General features: G+C 46.2%; 1 protein-coding gene across 1 annotated transcript; it reads left to right on the forward strand.

Moving 5' to 3' along the window:
- Window positions 1–1,068: 1,068 nt before the first annotated feature.
- On the forward strand, window positions 1,069–20,884 carry ttbk2a (tau tubulin kinase 2a). The gene is made up of 16 exons (XM_053434942.1): window positions 1,069–1,306; window positions 6,554–6,719; window positions 8,334–8,481; window positions 9,890–9,963; window positions 10,634–10,774; window positions 11,139–11,243; window positions 11,619–11,684; window positions 11,807–11,899; window positions 11,999–12,124; window positions 12,317–12,474; window positions 12,569–12,776; window positions 12,889–13,154; window positions 13,247–13,799; window positions 14,686–15,021; window positions 15,788–16,758; window positions 16,989–20,884. Exons 2-16 carry the CDS (start codon window positions 6,651–6,653, stop codon window positions 17,434–17,436), a joined length of 3,762 nt encoding a protein of 1,253 aa, XP_053290917.1. The 5' UTR covers window positions 1,069–1,306; window positions 6,554–6,650; the 3' UTR covers window positions 17,437–20,884.
- The last annotated feature ends 33 nt before the right edge of the window (window positions 20,885–20,917 follow it).

Raw genomic sequence — 20,917 nt, forward strand, 5'->3', positions numbered from 1 at the left:
CCTTATCTGAAATTATATTCATTTATCGCACCTTCTGCTTTTTAAATCTTTATATCTCTGTGAGGTTTTTGATTTCGCAGCGACCAGATGTTTCAGCTCAAAAGAATAAACAAGGAAAACAGATGTAGTGATTCTGTTTAGAATGTGTTGCCAGGTTAGTCAGCCTTTCCGCCTTTTAGGGTAAGTACATGTTATTTGTTCAGGTTGTTATTATAATCTGGGCTGATTCTTAATACAATGTTTTCTATTTATTCAATCAATTTATCTTTGAAGTTAAGTTCCACAAACAGTCCACAAACAGAACTTGCTTGACAATATTTGTGTTGTTAAGTTTACTTCAGTATCAATATTATTTATTGACAGTGTAAATAATAGTAGATAACAAACAAGGACTGCTACTGGTGAAGTGTTTTAGTTTAGCTAAAGGTAAACAAATATTTGCCTAAAATGGCTCTTCAATTGGTAAATCACTGAATCTGCGGCTGAACTAGTCTTTCTATTGTTTATAAAAGTTACCAGCTAATGAAATGAGCAACGACTTTTTTGTTTGTATGTTTTTTATATATACAAAATACATGCAAATTACCCGCAGAGAGCACATACATACATACACAAGGCAATACAAAAAACAAGAAAACCAAACACACGCACACAGAGAGATAACAAGAATAAGAATAAGAATAAGAACAAGAATATGAATACGATTGAGAATAAAAATAAGAATAAGAACAAGAATATGAATATGAATATGAATATGAATATGAATACGATTAAGAATAAGAATAAGAAGAAAACTAAACTAAACTAAACAATAATAATGATAATCCTCATCATCATCCTCCTCATCATCATCATCATCGTCATCAATGGGGATGTTTTTACATATTTCCCAACTTTGTTTTGATTTCATCGAATCTGGCACCTTCGTGTGCAAAGCGCGCGTCCCCGGCTCAACCGCGAACGAGCTTTTTAAAGACTCTGCTGCGCGCGGCCGAGCTGTTGCGAGGGGCGATGGAATCGGGGCCGCGCACGCAGGCGGGCTGCTGATCACCGTCACGTCGCGGATCCGCCGCAGCGACAGAGATGCTGAGGTGAAGCCGCAGAGGAGACACCGCCGCCCGGACACATTTCCTCCTTCTCCGCCGCTTTGTTCGCTTCCACTCGCCGGTGGTCGCCTCCGCCTCCTGCCCGGCGGACGCTCCCCTCGCTATGGGCTCCTGCTCCGCGTCGTCCCCGCCGCCTCCGAACGCAGAGGATCGTCTGTAACCACACCCGGCGCCTCCTCCGTGGATCCAGCAGACCCGAGGTAAGGCTCCACGGTCCCGCAGGCCGAGGCCCCTCCGGCCCGGGGATTTAAAACACCCACCCACCCGTCCTCCCTCACCGTGCGTGTGCCGCCTGCAGCTGCGTGCATGTGTCGGCTTCATGTCTTCGGAGCTGACAGGGGACGAGCCTGCGTGGCCTGTAAATCTGCTGTGGACACTCGCGATGCAACAGTCAGCCCACTGCAGGGAACTGGAGGATGGGTGTCATGCTTTTATTTCTGCTGCCTGTCAGATCTCATTGAGAACAGCTCAGCTCACCAGTCCTCGGGATGGTTAACACTGATTCTGCACGGACACACACACTCTTATTTTGAAGGATTGTGTATGACAGTAGACTTAGGTGTGCTCCATAAAAACACACTTCACTGATCAGTAGCATCCATCCATGCTGAATGGCTCCAGAGTGTGGAGGGGCCTCCCCATGCTGGCTCCTCTCCAGCAGCTCCAGCAGCTCCAGCAGCTCCCACTCCTCCCAGTCCTCCCAGTCCTGCTGTCCACCCAGGCCCGGCAGTCATTGTCAGTCTGGTTATTCTCACTCGAGCAATGTGTTGTTGCACTGATGGTGTCAGAGTTTAATTTGTTTTGTGTGTTTTTTAAAGGACGAGGAGCAGTGGGTGTGTCTCGTCTGTTGTGGTATCACTCATAAGATAAGATAAGATAAGATAAGATAATAATCCTGTTCTAGTCCCACTATGGGGACATTTGCAGTATTACAACAGCAAGAATCAGAAACAGGCCTCAGTGAGTAATAATAAGTAACATGCAATACTTAAGTGTCCGGATAATAACACTTAAAGTATGGAAAAATTTGAATGTAACAAAAAAACTGACCAAATGGTTTGCACAGAACCATTGTATTGCACAGAAATAATGAATTTTGCACAGTTAGAGTTCAAGTTCTGCCCTAATGGTTTGGTGTAGCCATACTGGGAGCAGCACTGGTTTTACAAGTATGATTTTGTTTGTGTAGCTGTAAACTTTTAGCTTCCAGTAGAATGAGAAACGATCCCAACTCATTCAGTGTCAGTGTGGTTATCATCGCCGGGACCACATGTTGTCACACGTCCATGCACTCGCCGGCTTCCAGGGTCCCAGTTCATTTGTCTTGTGAGGTTTTACAGTTTCAGGACGAGTAGCAGAGTGAGTGTTTCCTCTGTAGAGACACGTCACTGACATATAATCCCACAATGCCTCGCTTTGCGTTGCTGTAAACGTGCAGCCGGCTGAGAAAAGGGCAGAGGAGACGACACAATGCAGTCAGCAACGGGAAACATGGCACTGCACCATCGTCCCCATGGAGAGGCCGGGGTCAGGTAGCGTGTGATTCATGGTGACACAAGAGCCGGCTGTCACAGATTGTTTTATTGTTATTGTCGTTCTGTCCCTCGAGTTGTTTACTTCTCTTGTTCTTCTCTGGCGGTGATTTGTACGGAGGAGGACGAGGAGGAGGAGGAAGAAGAAGAGGAGCAGAGCCGTGCCTCCGTGTGAGGTGTGAGATTAGTCACAGTGTGAGGCGGCCTGGCTTGTACACAAGTGTGTGTGTGTGGGTCTAATAAGTTGGTTGTGTGGAGTGTGACAGATTGATCGGGGGGGCCTACGCTGTTTATGGGGGATAATGATGTCTCGGTCACTTCCTGTGTCTTTACCCTAAAGATTAGAAAATACTCAGAAATCAAAGAACAGCACATCCTTCCCTCCCTTGATTGAATTTTGAACAAAATGACCAAATCGTTCTGCTCGATGCCTCAGTGATAAGAGTGTTTTTCTTAAAAAGGGGAAACACCAGGACGACATGTGACCTTGGAGTGACACACGGCCGAGGTCATTTAAATCTCAGCGTTCAGTCGGTTTGTTTATCTCTCGAGGCTCAAAGCGTGTTTCTGTGTACGTCCCGTTTCTTCTGTGGGTTCGATGCCGTGCTGTCGTTAGTACAATGAGAAGGATTCAAGTGATGCCTTCAAACACAAAGTTCAGACTCTGACTCTCTGTGTCTACAGAAGCTCTCAGCCCCCCCCCCCCCCCCCCCCCACCCACCCACAGATTCCAAACACGTGAGGCAGGAAATTCTGGTTTCAGTGGCTGACGTCAACACAAATTGTTGCCAGAAAAATCCATTAATAGGCTCACGGTTTAGTTTGTGTGGATTTGTTCAGATGTGTTGGCGTCTGTTCCTCTTGTTTACTTGTTTGTGTTTTTGATGCAGATGAGTTAATCCTTCAGGGTTTTAAGTAAGCGACACAGTTTCGGTGTCGGTGTTGGTCCAGACACTAATGTCTCAGTAACTGTTGCTTTCATGTGGTTCAGATATTCATCGTCCCCAGAGGATGATTTTGACTTGGGAGATCATTTGACTTTAATCTAGCGCCACCATCAGGTCATAACTGCACTTTAATTCTCTCTGTGATTCGGCTCATATGTTAAAACCAGCAAATTGTCACACTGACCCCATCTGTACTTTGAGCTTAAGCATTATAAAGGTCACTAACTAATCTGCTCAGCATCCGTTAATATTTGATATTAGCATTTAGCTCTTAGCACAGCTGTGTATAAACACTGTAGCACGGCTGTGTTCTCTTAAACATTCCATCTACACTTTAGATTCAAAAGGATAAAACTATTTTTAAAGAATATTTTCTCTGTATCTATTATAGTTCTATACCGGTTAACAAAATACTTATTGTCGTTTTGGTCCCATCTAAAACTTTATGATAGTAACATTAAGCCACTGTACGTCAATAATATTGTTTTTATTGTTTTGTAACGAGTGAAATAAGGGAAGTAATTGGATAAAACTCATGTGTAACAACCACGAAACACTAGACAGTCAAATGCAATCAATGGCACATAATATGTCTTATTATTATAATTACCAAATATGATATATTATGTATATATAAGATATAGATTAGGGCTTGATGTATTTATCTGTTATTGATTAGTGTGGCCAACTGCCCATTATTTTCTTGATTTATCATTCTAATCGTAAAGAAGATATTCACTTTACCAGTTGCTGAAACCAGCAGCTGTTTGCTGGTGTTGCCTCACTAATGACTGAGACCATTTTCAGTAGTTTCTCATTGATTCTTCTGATCATAAACTAATTGATTAGTCAGATAATCAATTCAACTTTCAGGTTTTTCTGACTGTGTTGTTAATTGAGCTATATAAAAGCGTTTTAACATTTACAGCTGTCGTTTTCTAAACTAAAACACAATCTATGTTTACATTTCAGTATATATACTGTAATGTACTTCATATTTCTAAATGTTTCTCAATTATAGGAGAAAGAAACTCATGTCAAATTGTTTGTGTCCGTCCTTGAATAACTTCCCCACATTGTAACAGACGATGCAAACAAACTACTACACAGAGTGAGGACAGCTCAAAGTCTGCTAAATGTAAATAGTCTGTTATTATCCTGAACCATCTCGTCTGGTTTGGTCCGTGTGTTGAAACGCTGCCTCTGCACCAAGGCCACTGGCTCCTGAGTCCTCTAACCCCGGGTCACATTTCACGCTCGTCATTCAGCTGTTATTGAGTCGGACCACGCTTTGCCCTCTTCCATCTCTCGACCTCATCCCGGTGCATGGTGGGATTGATTGGCTCCTTGATGTCGGCATCATGTCCCGTTACCAAATAGTGTTCTGAAGGCCCGTTGCATAACGGCAGATGCCAGAACGCCGTGTGCAGCGCTGATGAATCAAAGTCGGCTGGGCTCTGATTCTTTGAAGCCAGGCTAGAGGAAGTTAGCGGCTCTGCTGAGGAATCTTATCTTTGACACGGATGTTGTGTAACACCAGAGAAAGATGCAGATTTGACAGGAAACCTACTTTCTGTGTAAAAGAGACTTGTGCCACAGGGCGATAGATGTAAAAGTACCATTTTATAATAGACCTGCTTTCATTACAGCTTTGAATGTTGTCACAGATTGATTTGTTGATTGTTAACAAATAATTTAGTAATATTTAATAGTAACATTTAATTAATCTGTTATACATCATAAATATGAATTTCCATTAAGCAGGACAATGATCGTCATTAATTCATTAATGATTATAAATGAATAAATTAGGAGATCATTCACGATTGATTCATATTTTAAGTCAAATATCAACAATATGCTAATGTCAGCTTCTCCAATAATCTATGTGCAAGTTGTCTTTAATCTCGGCCGTCAACTGAAAATCTTCGGGTTTGGACAGATGTTTCATAATTTCATTTCATAGTTTAGTTTTTAGGTTATTTGATGATGGAAACTAGAAAGACACTAAGGGAGATCCTATCATGTAATGTTTAAAACGGGAAAAAAAAAAAAAAAATCACTGGATCCAGTTTATCCTGTTTATCCTTCCTTTGGTCAAGCTCCACCCCCCCCACTGCATTTCATGGAAATCTGTTTTTTTTTTAAATTCTGCCTGAATAACAGACAAACGCAGATGAAAACATGAACTCCTTGGTGGAGGAAACAATTAGTTGCAACCTGAAACAGCAAAGTGATTTAACTGTAAGTATTATTAGACAATAATCTATTATTGACAAAAGACAAAAACAAAAGCCAGGGGATTTTTCACAAGCGAAAAACAAGAGTACTCTGATTACTTAATAATTACTAACCATCAATAATTAAAACAGTTAACCTAATACTTAAAAAAGTTTCGGTTTCATTCATATTGTGATTTATACATTTGTTGGCTTTTTCTTTTTTTTTATAAAACTTAACACAGCTTTACTCAGCCAGATCTAAATAGTGAAATTCCAATCCAAACTGAGGCAGATTTAAAAGTGTCTCATATCTGATGAGAGGTATTTACATGTCTGCTCCATGGCAGTCTCATAATGAAGATATATGACAGGGAAAAATGACACTGAGCCGAGACCTTTTGAAATGTAAGATGCGGGACGTTCGCCTGGGAGCTGCTGGCATGAGTCGGTCCAGAAAGACAGCTGCTGGCAGCAGGTGTGGCAGCTGCAGCCTCGGTCAAGTATCAGAAAAGCTCCAGACATTAAGCTCCGGGTTTAACTTCGTCTCACAACTGGGGAGACGCTCACTTTTTTCACATGAATTTCAACCAGGCCTAAAAGAAAACCACACAATGACGCCTCCTTGTTCAACACCCAAGAACAGGACTTTAAGTTTCTTAAGTTATAATGTTGTGCAACTTCTCCAGAATCACCAGGACTCATCCATCAGCTTCTGACAGTTTTATGTCTCTCTTGGATTTCTGCAGGGTTCTCCCATCAAGGTCCAAATGCCCGGCCCAGTGTGAGGCAGCGGCTCGCGGGAGGGAGAAGCAGTGAGGACAGCGTCTCCGGTCCACAGGCGCAATGAGCGGGGGAGCGGAGCAAGTTGACATCCTGAGCGTGCTGTCCCTGGTCAAGGAACGATGGAAAGTGGTGAGTGACATGTCATTTAAAAACAAGGGACACAGTGTGTGTGTTGAGTCCCGTCGCCGCCTGTCCCCTTCGCTCACGCTCCGACCCACAAAACAACAACACTTTGTTCCTCACACAATGCTCTGCCCTGCCAGCGAGTCCCTCTCTCTCTTCTTCTGAAAGTGTCTCACCTGTGGCTCGAACAGCTCGGGGTCGTGTCCCTCGGTCCAGGTATAGTGCTGCAGCAGTGTGGGAGATCCAGAAATAGCTCTCCCTATCTATTCGGGGCAGTGCAGCGTGCTATAGGCGGCCGTGGCAGTGCTCCCCTGAGGGCCCACGTCTCTCACTGGGCGCCATGTGAGGCTGTGATTCCTTACTGGCCGCCTGGCACCACTTCCTGTCTTCCACGGAGCAGAGTTACATAAGAACGCTGCAGATAATCCCACGACTTCAGCTCCGAGTGCGACACAGGACTTTTATGGAGGGTTAGTGCAGGGAGGACAGTGAAGGGCAAGTGGGAGCTTAGGGGGAAATTAAAGCTCTGGTAGTGGGTAGTGAGAGAGATGAGTGTTGGAGGAAATTTGAAAGAGCAAACTAGAGAGAGAGCTTAGTTAAAAACAACAGAGCTAAGTTCATTGTCCACATATATTCCTGCCGGTAATTAAAAAAGTATGTTGCATAAATACTGACCTTGTTGTTCTACATCAGAAACAAGAACACGTCTGTTGACAGTGTAAAATATTCAAAACTGCTTCATAACAGAATGTTCCCAGGCAGTTTTTGTAGATTTCCCCATATGCAGGAACCTGTTAAACCTGCTTATTGTTTACTGGCTGTTCTGGGACGAGCTCTGTCCAAACCAGTTTGGAGTAATAGACCCCTGTGATGAATATAAACTGAACACAAAGAGAAATGACGCCATGTTTTTGTAGGGTTTTTAACCATGGGCTGTAAATTAAGATGGACAATCTCTTTTCGCTGTACAAAAATGAATCCAGAATATCCTGGTTCTACATCCACTTGACCAATCATGAGTCCGTCTCAGCTGTCAATCAGGATGTTTCACCCTATAGCATCAAATAACTAATTAAAAACCAAACTTGGCGGATAAAGGAGCAGTTGAGGATACGTGGGTGTGATAAGCGCTAACCTGAAATGAGTTAGTTTGTTCTGTGTCCAATCTGCTAACGTGGAGGCCGCTGAGTTTATGACCTAAACTGCAGGCGACCACCAGGGGGCGATCGATGTGTTTTGGCTTCACTTTTGGAGACCTACATGTTAGGATTTTAACATCTACAGTTCTATGGAACCTGTTAAACATTAGACTTGAGAAAATCTTGTCGTCATTGTCGTCTCCTTCACGCCCACATCCCAAAGTCTCAGTGATTTAACTGCACGTTGCTGCTGCTATCAAACTAAAACTCACTGAAACAACCATGTAAAGAAAATACATTTCTTATTATGAAATGTTGTGTTTTTTATCGCTGAACTACTTGTTCCTGAAGAGTCCACGCCAACTCCATGGAGGCTGATTTGTTGCTGATCTTGCCCTTCCTTCCCACAAGCGGGTGCAAGCGTCCATGCACATGCATTCTGGGTAATATAAAGTTCTTACCATTCCTCGTCTTGTTCCAGGCGAAGAAGATCGGGGGTGGAGGGTTCGGCGAGATCTACGAGGCGCTGGACCTGCTGACGCGGGTCAGCGTGGCTCTGAAGGTGGAGTCGGCCCAGCAGCCCAAGCAGGTGCTCAAGATGGAGGTGGCCGTGCTGAAGAAGCTGCAGGGTGAGTCGACATGGATTCAGCGGATTACATTTCTGGAATCGATTGATCCTCCGTGGCCACGCTGACCTATCGAGTCGCTCCAGAAGACGATACTCTGTGGGTCACCGGCGAAACGTTTCTGTCGATTAATTTCTCCTGGGTTGACATTAACTGAAGATCTGAGGAGAAGCCGAGGAGTCTGGGATGTGTTGTGATTGTAGAGTGTGCAGGGAGGGGATGTAGAGTTTGAAGGCAGCGTGGAAGAATCTCTCCTTCAGATATAGATCATCTGACTCGTCTGAAAACACAGCTTGGCCCAGAGTTCAGCCATTTGTGTGAGTCTCTCTCTGTCCTTCAGCAGAGGAAGCAGTGTTCTCGTGTTTTTCGTTTTCCTGGAGGTTTTAATGTAAACGTTTCAGGTGACAGTCGTAGAGGGGACAGGGTTCATGCAACAGGAAGTGTGTATTTTTGTATATTTTCGACTGGACGCTCTCACAGCAGAGAAACAGGATCAACACAAGCAAGCTCCTCTGGGGGGTGGGGGGGGGGGTTGTATAGTTTTACTCTTTTCTCTCTTTCTGTCTTTTCCCTCCCCTCGTCCTTCCTGCCTTTTTAACCAACCTTGGCTTTTTCTCCTGCTCTTCTCTGAGGGTAAAAATCAATGGGCCGGGATCATGTTTGCTGTCTAATGGCTGCAGGCTGGGGCCTCATGGTACTGCATGTAACTTGAGATGGGCTGAACTCCAGCCTCCACAAACACAGCTGACCCCCCCCACCCCCCAACCCCCCCCCCCCCCACCCCAACCCCCAGCTGACAGAGTAAACATCGACCCGTGGCCTCATAAGAGCACTAATGGATCCTATCCAGCTAATAATAGTCTGTTGTGTTTTTCTGTTTGGACCTTTTTCTTAGTCGGATTGTTCTTGATTCATTGTGTAAGAATAGGGGGGGGGGGGGGTGGAGAGAATTCTTAAAAGCTGTGTTTTTACCAGGGAGGCTTTGTTTGTGTGAGCGTTTGCATTCAGTGCGTGCTGAAGGGCTTCGGGGTGTGGCCGCAGTCAAGCTGCCAGTGCAGCAATGTCCTTTGAGACCAGAGAATACACACACTCAGCTCTCGCTCACTTACACACACACAAACACACACACACATACATACACACACAAATTCCCTCACCCACAAGACATGCATGCACATATGTAGACATAGTGTTGTGCGCTGTTGTATGTAAATCAGCAGGGTTGTTATACAGGAACTATAGAGTTTTAGTGCTCGGAGAGGGAAGGGCAGGGAAATATGAGAACACATCATGATTCAGTGGCCGGCATCTAACACTCAAATGCTGCAGCTGACGTCAAGTGGCTCAGAAGTGATCTCATCTTCCCTCGTGAAAATATCTTGAAATGCTCTTTTCCTCTTTTATCTCCCAGGTAAGGACCACGTGTGTCGCTTCGTGGGATGTGGCCGCAACGACCGCTTCAACTACGTGGTGATGGAGCTTCAGGTTGGTCTGGATGCAGGAGACGTGATGGCTCAATGTGACACATCAAGCCTGAGCTGAAATAATGAGCGCAGAACAGTTTTAATGGCCAAATGAGTCACTGGAATCATTCCTCAAGCAAAAATGCCAAACATTTAGTTCTCAAAGGAAGATTTTCCCACTTTCCACTCTTTTATATGATAGGAAATGAAGGATCTTTGTGTTTTACCTTTTAAAAATAATCAAAATTTACCCATTTAACAAAAGAATCTCTTCATTTGTAAGAATCAGGTTGAATAAAGGATGAAGCTTATAGCAGCTTTACTCTGAGAGCAGAGATTCAGGCTGAACTAGTGTTCGCTGTTCACATGAGATTTCACCTGCTGTGAACTACAGAGGCGTCAAATTAGTTTCAGTCGTTGCATCCAGCACCTGAGGCGGGGGATACAACACAAGTTCACAAATGTATTCTCTGCACTTGATGAGAGATGGTCAGGTTGTAGTTTATTCAACTGTTTAAACACAAAGGATCCCTGCAGCTGTATTTGTATATTTCTCTCCCTCTCCACTAAGCACACATTTGACTGTCACCTCTTTATTTGGTTTTTGCCTGGTGGCAAAGCAATCGGTTGTGTTATAGACGGGACTCCATCTCAGGCTTTTGGATTAACAGATCTTGTTCTTGGTCTCTCAGGGTCGTAATCTGGCCGACCTGAGGAGGAGTATGACCCGGGGCACGTTCAGCATCAGCACCACCCTGCGGCTGGGTCGGCAGATCCTGGAATCCATAGAGAGCATCCACTCGGTCGGCTTCCTGCATCGAGACATCAAACCGGTGGGTCTCAGGACCGGGGGGGCTGCAGCAGAAGATTGTCTATGCCTGTTTTTTATTTCATGACCCTCCTATATATTCCTGGCACAGGGGAATCTTTTTTATAGTTCTATTGCTTGAGTTCTTGCTGATTTAGTATTTTTCTTTTTTGACTGTTGCACTTACAGTAATTTGTCTCGATACGAGTTTTGGCCAAATGCCCAGAAATATTCTGTCTTCTGATCTGCTGCATTAAATTCTATTCCAACCATAGGAAGACATTTATTCCTCTGTATTTGCATAATGTAAATATTTTGGGGATTGCATATCACACCTAATCAATTTTATTTCCCCTTCTTTTTAACCTTTAACTCCTTACCCCATTTAGTCCAATTTCGCCATGGGTCGCTTCCCCAGCACTTGTCGAACCTGCTACATGCTGGACTTTGGTTTGGCTCGCCAGTTCACCAACTCATGCCAGGAGGTCCGACCGGTGAGTGCCCTCTTCAGTTAATGATTTTAAAACTGCTCATATCAACATCATTCATATGAACAATGGATCAAACCGTGTCTGTCATGAAGGACGTCACTTTTAGAGCATTATCTCCCAACTCTGCAAGTTCCAAATGAACTGTTTGCTTAAACAAATCTATAAATACATGTTTAACATAATCTAACACTGTTTAAAACGTCGATCAAGGGTTAAGTTTAAGAATCAGACTGAAGAAAGCTACAAATACATGCAGTTTGTGTTTATTTATGACTAGAATCCTATTGGATTTCAGAGAACATGTAATAGAATTTCAGAGAACATGTCAGCTGGTGTCTATGTTAGTGTTTGATGTCTGTATCTGTCTCTATCCATCAGCCTCGTCCGGTGGCAGGGTTCAGGGGAACAGTCCGTTATGCATCTGTCAACGCACACAAGAATAAGGTGAGTATCCTGTGAGCTGTGACTCTGTCCCACAAAGTGTTATAGTTTATTAGTTAAACCCTGACCGGTGACCCCCCCATGTTGTTGATAAATGTCAACTCAAACGTGACGTAATCCTGCAGGAGATGGGTCGCCATGATGACCTCTGGTCCCTCTTCTACATGCTGGTGGAGTTCCTGGTCGGTCAGCTGCCGTGGAGGAAGATCAAGGACAAAGTAAGGACAAGTGAAGATTGTTGTCCTTCCTTGGGACTGAACAGTTGTGTCCATGCTGCTGTGAGTGATGGGATGTGACGTTTGTTTGTTGATTCCCAGGAACATGTGGGGAAGCTGAAGGACACCTATGATCACCGTCTCATGCTCAAACATCTGCCGGCAGAGTTTGGTGTGTTTTTGGAACACGTCTCCAGCCTGGACTACTTCACCAAGCCTGACTACCAGGTACACCGGGGATTTACTTGGGTTTAATAAAGAGGGCTGGTTTTAGGAGGTGATAACATATGGTCCATACTCTTTCTGATAAAAAGCAAATGTGTGCAGGTCAAGAAGGATCTTTTAAAGATGATACACCAGAGAGAGCATGCTGTTCTGTGAGATTCTCCTGAATAAACATTTTAACGGTGTGTGTTACAGCTGCTGATGTCAGTGTTCGACAACAGCATGAAAACCTACAACGTGGTGGAGAACGACCCCTACGACTGGGAGCGGACCGGCACCGATGGCACCTTGACGATCAGCGCCAGCGCCACAACACCACAGCATCACACCCGGCTCACTCCGGCACTTATGGGGTTTGTGTGCTCGAACTTATCAAGTTGACTCAGATAGATTTGGGATTTTTGCAGCCTCAATATGAAATAATGTGTGAACTCTATGTTGTCCCAGGATGGCGAATGCCTCCCTGATACCTGGGGACCACCTGAGGGAAAACACAGATGAGGTTTTGCAGGATGAGCAGCTCAGTGACGTGGAGAACAACCCCGCCCCTGACCGCCTGCCTGGCTCTCCCCTGCACCCCCACCGCAACCAGGAGGCTGACGTGTGGGAGGAGCTGGACCGCAACCGAAACCGCATCAGGACGGCAGTCTGGAAGGTAGATCCCGTGTGAACACACAGACCTGGGCTTTATAGGAGTTCAGCACTGCAGGGGAAAATTACTTATTTCTTTGGTAAATGCATTTAAATAAACCGACTGGTTCCCACAGGCGGCGACGGAGGAGGAACACAGCAACAACCAGGGAAACCAGGGAAACCAAGGAAACCAGGGAAACCAGGGGAACCAGGGACACCAGGGACACCAGAGCCCCTACGCCGGGCCGAGTCTGGGTTCTCCAGTCAAACACTCTGAGGCGATGGCTTCAGACCGAGAAGGCCCTCTGCTGAGGAAGCTCCGCAACATCCACAGCTTCGAGCTGGAGAGGAGGCTCGGCCTAGAGTCAAAGCCCAGTCCAGAGCGCTTCCTGGAGACCTGGTAGGTTCATCAAGTAACTGGGAAATCTTTGATAAAATCTTTATTTCCCTAGTAGAGGCCTGATTGTTTGCATCTGTCTTGTGCCTGTTCAGCTCGCCTCAGCAGCAGACCGGCACCCCACACCAGGAGAAGGAGGCAAATGGAGCTGCAATCATCCCAGTAACTCAGGGTCAAACCGTACCTGGCGGGGAGCGTCCCGATCGGGTCTGGCACTATGACGAGGAGTTCCTGTCGGGCTGTGGTTCTCCTAAACCTGCGTCCCCTGGATCTCTGGAGCAGGGAGAGGGGGCGGCCAGCAGCGGGGGCTTTGTGGCCCTCAATCTGAGCTCTGGAAGGCAGGACATTGACTCAAGGGAGTGGGTGATGGTGGAGCGGCCCAGTGGCTCCCCGGGAACCAAGCTTACCAACAGCCCTTCAGAGGAGGACGAGGAGCCAGAGGTGCTCCAGCCAGGGCAACGGACTCCTGGGTGGGGTAGAGGCAGCCCAGGCCCGAGCTCTGGAAAAGCTAAACAGGAGAGCACGGCTTCCTCCAAAGGAAGCACCAAAGTGGACAAGTTGGAGCTCAGCGTGGGGCCTGTCGGGAATCTGCCTCCCGTCACCCCCACCAGCCCAGCTGAAGCTCTGGCTGAGGGAGTCCTCACGCAGGTAAGCGCTTTCTTTTGAAGGCCACCTCACAACATGGCATTCATGAGACTGACCCTACTCAGCGTTTTACCGAGTTAAAAAGCTGCACAGAGTCAGAGTTCTAGCTCTAGAACTGTAATGCTAAAACCATGTAAGCTCCACCAGCTGCATCTTGCTGTAGTTTGAAGCTAAGTGTTACGGCTTTACGTTTGCCCGCTTCTCCACATGTGTATCTGTTAGTAGAAGATATTAGTGACACAACTGCAGAGCTTTGATCACATCACAGCATGGGGGAAGGGGAGAGCTTATGGTTTTTCGAAATATCCTTTGATTTGCTTTAGATATCATGCATAACTTTTATCTTATTTGCCGACATTTGCAATATGTTGATTTGTTCTTATTTATTTTACAAAGCAAATGATTTCTTTTCCAGAAAATACTTTGATTTGCTTAGTTATTTTATTTTATTTTATTTTTTGCTCCTTTGCTGTTCATATAACCTTCCACCAGCCCATTGTGCCCAAAACCCTGCTCACTCTGCAAGTTCAGCACAAACCGCTTTTACTCAAATTGCAGAGTTTCCTTTTTTTCACCACAAGAGGAGTAACTGTCCCCTAACTCTCATCCGACCAGAACTTGAACCTCCAAGTTGAAAAGTTAAACCATCTCTCCCAGGAACCACCCTCCTCGTCTCCTTCCTCTTCCTTAAACCTGAAACCATCCTCCCAGTTATCTTTATAAATCCCACCATCGCTTAACCTGTGGACAAACACGGCTCTGTGTCGTGTCCGCCTGCTCATCCTGCCTCACAGAGCTCCCTCCATACCTCCTCCATCTTCTCACTCCATCACCGATCTCACCACCCCTCCTCTCTCCACCTCCCACTTCTCTCGCCCTCCTCTCTTAGTTCCCCACCTCTCCTCCGTCCCTGCCTGAGGAAGTGGCGGTGCGGACATGCAGCCCCATCCCACTGCGCTCTCCCAGTCCTCACACTCTCCTGACCACCCTGTCGGACCCGCTGCACCTGCGCCACCCGCCGGGCATCAGGCGCAGCCAGTCGGCCGACCAGCAGCAGGACCGCGTCTCCTCGTCCTCCTCCTGCCATGCCTCCCTTCCACTACCACCAAACCCCGCCCCCGGCACCCGCTCGCCCAGTCGTAGGAAGCTGCCCGCCATCCCAGCGGGCGCCGCCAACGCCAAGTTTCCCTCCGTCATACGCATCACACGAGCCCAACTTCAGCAGGTGATGAGCTCATCACAATAAAAACAGGCATCCATTCAGCCTCCTCTCCGTCAGTAGCTGTCAACACTTTTGTTTGTTTCATTTTCTTTTTTCTTTTTACGTTGCTTGTTTTGGCTTCTTTGTTTTCCGTTGGCTTGCTTACTGTGTGGCTCTCTCCAGGGACCATGAGGGGCTTTGTGCAGGCCAGGCAGAGCATGGGTCAGATGTGTGTCCTCGTGTCTGGACATGTGTTCTTGTGATCTGAATAGGGGTTGTGTGTTTGTCTGATTGTGGCATGTGTGTTTGGAATGTCGAGTCATGACTACCGGTTGCATGATCTCTTTTGTTTCAGATCGTCTTTGTCCTCGCTATTTTTCTCTTCCTCTCTCTCTCCCTGTATTTGTTCCTCACCCTCTCTTCGCTGAAGCCCCCTGCGAAGTTGCGTGAACCTTTCCTGTCCTACTTGCCGGTTTAGTACTCACAGCTTGACTGACACTGCCATAGCACTTGTGTGTTTTGGTCTGATAATGGTAGCTATGGTACTGCATGCTGTTGCCAAAACTAATCACCATTTATTACCCCATATTATACACTTCTTCTCTTTTCACACACCTGCACCAGGCACTTGCTACAGCACTACAGCACAACTCGACATGTTGTAGTCTATCAGCAACAGGCCCTTGACAATTCGTATAATATTCCCAACTTAAGTCTGGTTGATTATTGAATAACACTTGTGTGTGTCTTTCTCTTGTGTCCCGTGTGTCTTCACCTCCCCCCTCTTCAGTTGACAGCTCAGCGTCCCTCCGGGCTGTCCCAGTCAGGATCGGACAGTGCTCCACAGTGCCTCCTCCTGGAGATGCGTGGAGAATCTGAGGCTCTGCAGGTCCAGGATCACACGGTGGACATCACCTCCCCACAGGACCATGTGCTCACCCATCCAGGGACACCCACAGACCCTCTGGCTGAAATGCTGATCAATGGAGACAGCAACACCAAAGCTCCAAGCCCGGTGCCAAGTCGCGTGTCTTCCCCGCGTTCTCCCCGCTCACCTCCTCCCCGCTCGCCCTCCTCCCCGCACTCCCCTCGCTCCCCACATTCTCCTCGCTCTCCTCGAAGTCCGTTTTTTTCAAATGGCCCCTTCTCCCCCCATGGCTCTGGCCAAAAGGATTTAAGTAACGGCGCTTACCCCAAGCTGAGAGACTATGAGAATGATTCCGGCCTCGCTCCCTGTGCCACAGAGTCTCAGCTGAGAGGGGAGGAGGGTGGAGAGGTGATCCAGGCCAAAGAGCCGACTAGCAGCCCGGTGTCCTCCTCCCGGGTTGCCCCGCGCAAGGACCCCAGCCGCAGGCATAGTCGCATCCCGGTCCTGGAGCCCTGCAGCCTGCTGGAGCTCCCTACTCCAGGGTCGGCCAAGGAGAAACTCCTAAAGAAGAAAGCCAGTCACCAGGGCCCGGTCCCCTCTCCCACCGCCTCACCCTCCCTCTCTGATAGGCGCAGTGCCATGGTGGCCCTCGCAAGAGACCCGCTGTCCTCCGCCTCTGACCGCTCGCAGGACGAGGACTCTCTCATGGGCTCCCGCTCCGACCGCCAGGGGGACGATGGCCCGTCCCTCTCCTCCTCTTCTAGCCCTCTGTCCCGCAAGAGCAGGATCCCTCGTCCCGTTCATCCGGTCTCTTCTGCTGAGCAGCTGGCTGCCCACTACCTGCCACGCCCACCGCCTGGGAAGCCACCTAGTCGCTCCACAGTGGAGGGCAGGTAATTTGTTCATCTGAATCCAATAATGAATACAACCATTATGATGCCTGTTTATTATTGGGATCGATAGAAGAATTTGTCATGTCTGTTTGTAGATGGGAATTAAAAGCAAACAATGGTCCTTTCTATATAAATATGAATATATATTTATCCCTCTGTTCCCTATTTAAATGTGAAATATATGATTTGCCTGTTACTCACACCCTTCCCTGCTTTTTGTGCCGACTCAGGCTAAGGCGTTACCGCATCCGAGCGAGCAGCACCAGTGACTCTGACCTCCTCACATGCCTCGCTCAGCTGATGCATGGCTCCCGCGGCTCCCCCGTCCACCACCGCTCCTCAGCCCAGCACGGGGGCTCCAGGATGGGCGTCTGCAGCCTGACCAGCTCGCCGCACCACCACCGCAGCTCCAGCGCCTCGCCGCGCAGCTCCTCCTCCCTGCAGCGCTCCGTGAGCTCCTCGCCCTCCCGCCATGAGCCCCGTGGCGGCGGGGGAGGGGGCTGCCTCGGCCGCAGCCGCTCGCCCCCCAGCTTCTCGGGCTCCCCACCCCCCCGCCGCTTCTACTCCCATCACCAGGAGACTTGCTGCAGCCGCCAGGCCCGCACCAGCCCCTTATACCTGTCCAGGGGTAAAGGCTGCAGCCGAGAGGGCAAGTGCTCCAGCAAGCTGAGCAGATAGTTGCACTGACACAGCCGAGGATGGGAAGACTCCAAACTCTGATAGACATCAGTCAGGAGAAGAACCTGAGTCTTCCTCTTTAATAAGATTTTTAAAAAAAATCTTCTTTCACAGTTTTTTTTTTTCCTGTCAGTCTGAACCTTACAGTTCCCCCTTCGCTTCCCAGTGTTTTCACTCCTTCTATTTGCACCCAGCGTTTGTCATTCAATTACATGCTTAGCTTTAAAGGGGAACTCCAGTGACTTAGTATTGAATTTCTGTAAAGTCGTGGGACATAGTCGACACAGGTTTCAGGAACAAAGGTCAAAATCTGTGCATCAGAGGTCAAAATGTCCTGGCACCAAAAGCTTCTTCTCACATTTACCTGACTCCTTGATATGAGCAAAATGAAATTGTTCCGGTGCCACTTTCTGACAATTCATAAGACAAACTACTGTATTCTGGATCAGGGTCCTCGTTTATTATTTGTTAAAATGTGGTAGAAGCAAAGTAGTGTAGCTGCAAAATGTAAAAGTTCTTTCTCAACGCAGGAAGTTCTACGATACATGAATCAAAAGTTAGTTGAGCCAGTAGACACATAAATAAATCAGCTTATTTAACTCCAAACCATCATGCACAACAATATATAGTAACTTATTTATCCCCCCAGTAACAATGCACTGATTGAATATCAGTGCAGCACATCCCAGCTTTGTTAAATATTAACCCCGGGGTTGACTCCGTTGTCTCCTCTGACTTGTGGAGCAGGCAGGGTATAATATTTACTTTATGCTACGTGTGAATGCATAAAGCCAGAGTTTTGTGTACAGCTGTATTTATTGAGATATTTATTTTCATGCTTAGCGATGCCTACGACTCCTGTTCCCTCTTCTGTGCGATGGTGGACGTGCGGGTTTGTGTCGCCCGGATTAGTTTTACACGCTCAATCGCCGAAGTGATCCTTTATACAATCAATCATGTACCGTGTGTGAGGATACACACCTTATTGTGCCTACTGTGTTGCTGTGAAGTGATCTGAGGGGATTAAAGGTTGTTATAGGGGAACTCCCTTTTTAGATGTGAAGGCATCGTGTGTTAGCTGTAGTTGTAGTAGCAGTGGGGAGCTTAAAGAACACAAGGTACATCACAATGTGAGTAATGTTCTGATAGATTTGTCCCAGCGTGTGCCTTGGCACTTTGGGGCAACTTGAGGATTCACTCTGGTGTGTCTGGGATTAGAAGCCAAAATCTGACGCGTGCCAGTTCCACCAGTATTCTCCTAATGTAGAAGAGGTAGCAACACAACTGTTTGTAAATCCGACACAATTTGAACAACGGTTTACTTGAGTGCAGAGTGGTTGTTATTTATAAAGATATTTCAAATTTCAAAAACCCACTTGCAGCTGTCCTGTGTGCACCAGGTCGGTGTTTGAGACGACACTTTGAACAAATGTGAATTTCAGACCTCAAACAACATTTTTGTCAAATGTTACTGAAAACAGAGGCCATATGTGTGTATATATATGTATATAAATATATTTCTCACACAAATATGATGAAGAATGTTTTTTTTTTGGGTTTCTTTGGTTTTCCTCCTGCGCCGGAGAATGTCTTTTTTTATAAAGCGACGTACACTATGTTTGTGCTCCGGGCGAAGGAGGCAGAGTAATGTTTGTGTTTTTATTTGAGTCCAGATTCCTCACTCATACTCCTCTCCCCACTCCTCTGCTTGTAAGATACTGTAAAATAACTTCGGCTTCCTTCCAGCGCTGCTCTTTGCATGTTCGACAGAGAAAAGACGGGAATATAAAAAGAAAAATCGGACTCTTTACAGAGTATAAAGCTGCATAACACCTCCCGTCACAGGGCATTTATCTCGTGAAGATCTTCATGACCTGTGTGTCTCTTTTTCCTCCATCTTCCTAATGTGTGACACTAGTGTGTCTGCGCTTCCTGCACTGACTCGGGACGATTGTGTTGCTGGATAATGAGGAGACTGTATTTTTATTAGTGCAAATATAGGAACTGATGCGCGAAATTAAAAAAGGAGAACAGACTTTGTATTGTAGGATAAAAACCACCACAGAGTTGAAAGGTAAACAGCAGCCTCTATAGGACCCAGCTGCATGTATGAGCAGACATTGCCAAATATTTTGATAGATTTAGCAGATGTGGTTCATCCTGATATGTGATACAAGTGTAAGGAGTTGGCACGCTGCTTGGTAGACGTGCTGTTTGGGTTCGACTCGTGCAGGAGCCTACACCGGCCTCACAGAGCAGCTTCGATGACTCATCCTGACGGCAGACAGCGTTCAGTCAGTCAGCCGCCTTAACGTCTCTTCTCTGCCCCCTCTGTGCATAGCGAGGGATGACTGAGCCTTGTCTGTGTTGGTGATCGTCCCACTAGTAAAGGGCCCGAGCCTTTCCCTGTCCCTTATCTCTCGTCTGTTAATGCCTGGTCACCTCTGAGGTCAGTGCATAACCCTGTTTGTTCTCTCTGTGAGCTTGCATGGGCCAATTATCGATTGACCGGCTGGAATGAAAACATTTCAGGTTGCAGTATCAGTGTGTGTCTGTCCGTGCGATCACCGCTCAAACAGGGGCGTGCAGTTTCTACATCGATCATCGAATCCTCCCTCGTCTTAATTTTCAGCCTCAGGCTTTTCAAAGTTCAGAACCCCGTTGTGCAAGACTTTTAATATATACCTGTATGATATTCAAATAGTTATTTAAATGAAATCATTATTGTAAAACCATAACTTATACGCTAACGAGCTTCAGTGAAAGGGAGGAACAGACACGAAACAGTGCAGCTGAATTTCTTCTCATGTTTCTCTAAGGTTATTTTTAATGCACATAAGTGGTGTGTAGCTGTAGACCTGGTGTTTCCCTCCAGGTGAGATTATTGTCGTCACTTTTGCAAGTGGCCTGATGTTGACGGTGTCATATTAATGTAGTGGGCGTACTGGTATTTGTGGTGACAGATACCCGATAGGCCGACGAGAGCAAACCCAGCTGGTTTTTAGTTTTATTTTCAAAATGTGAGAAGGAAACTAACAAAAGCTTTGGTGTGCACCCGGTACACTTCTCACCTCATAACATCCGATAACTTGTTAATAACTTATAAATACTTGACAGAAAATTATTTATTGTGACATTTGCTAATGCGCCCATCCATCCTCTTTTTTTTTTTTTTTTACTTTTAATTGTTGGGATTTGTTAATGGTCAATATTTTTTGTGTTGTAAATGTACGTCTTGGTTTTGAAATGTAACTGTACAGTCTCCAGGAAAGAATGTAACAAGTGGGAGTTTTTGCATTGTATATAACTGTAATTATTTATGTTCACTCTATCATTTGTATCATATCAATGCCTTGTACAGTGTTTTTCTTTTCTTTTTATGTTTTGAAATTATTTTGTATTTTATTTTTATAAACTGGTTATAAATAAAATACTCATTCCGCATGCAGACAGAATCTCGTGGGAGCTTTTACTTCCTTTG

This window comes from Pleuronectes platessa, chromosome 11 (assembly GCF_947347685.1).
Source record: "Pleuronectes platessa chromosome 11, fPlePla1.1, whole genome shotgun sequence".
NCBI lineage: Eukaryota > Metazoa > Chordata > Actinopteri > Pleuronectiformes > Pleuronectidae > Pleuronectes > Pleuronectes platessa.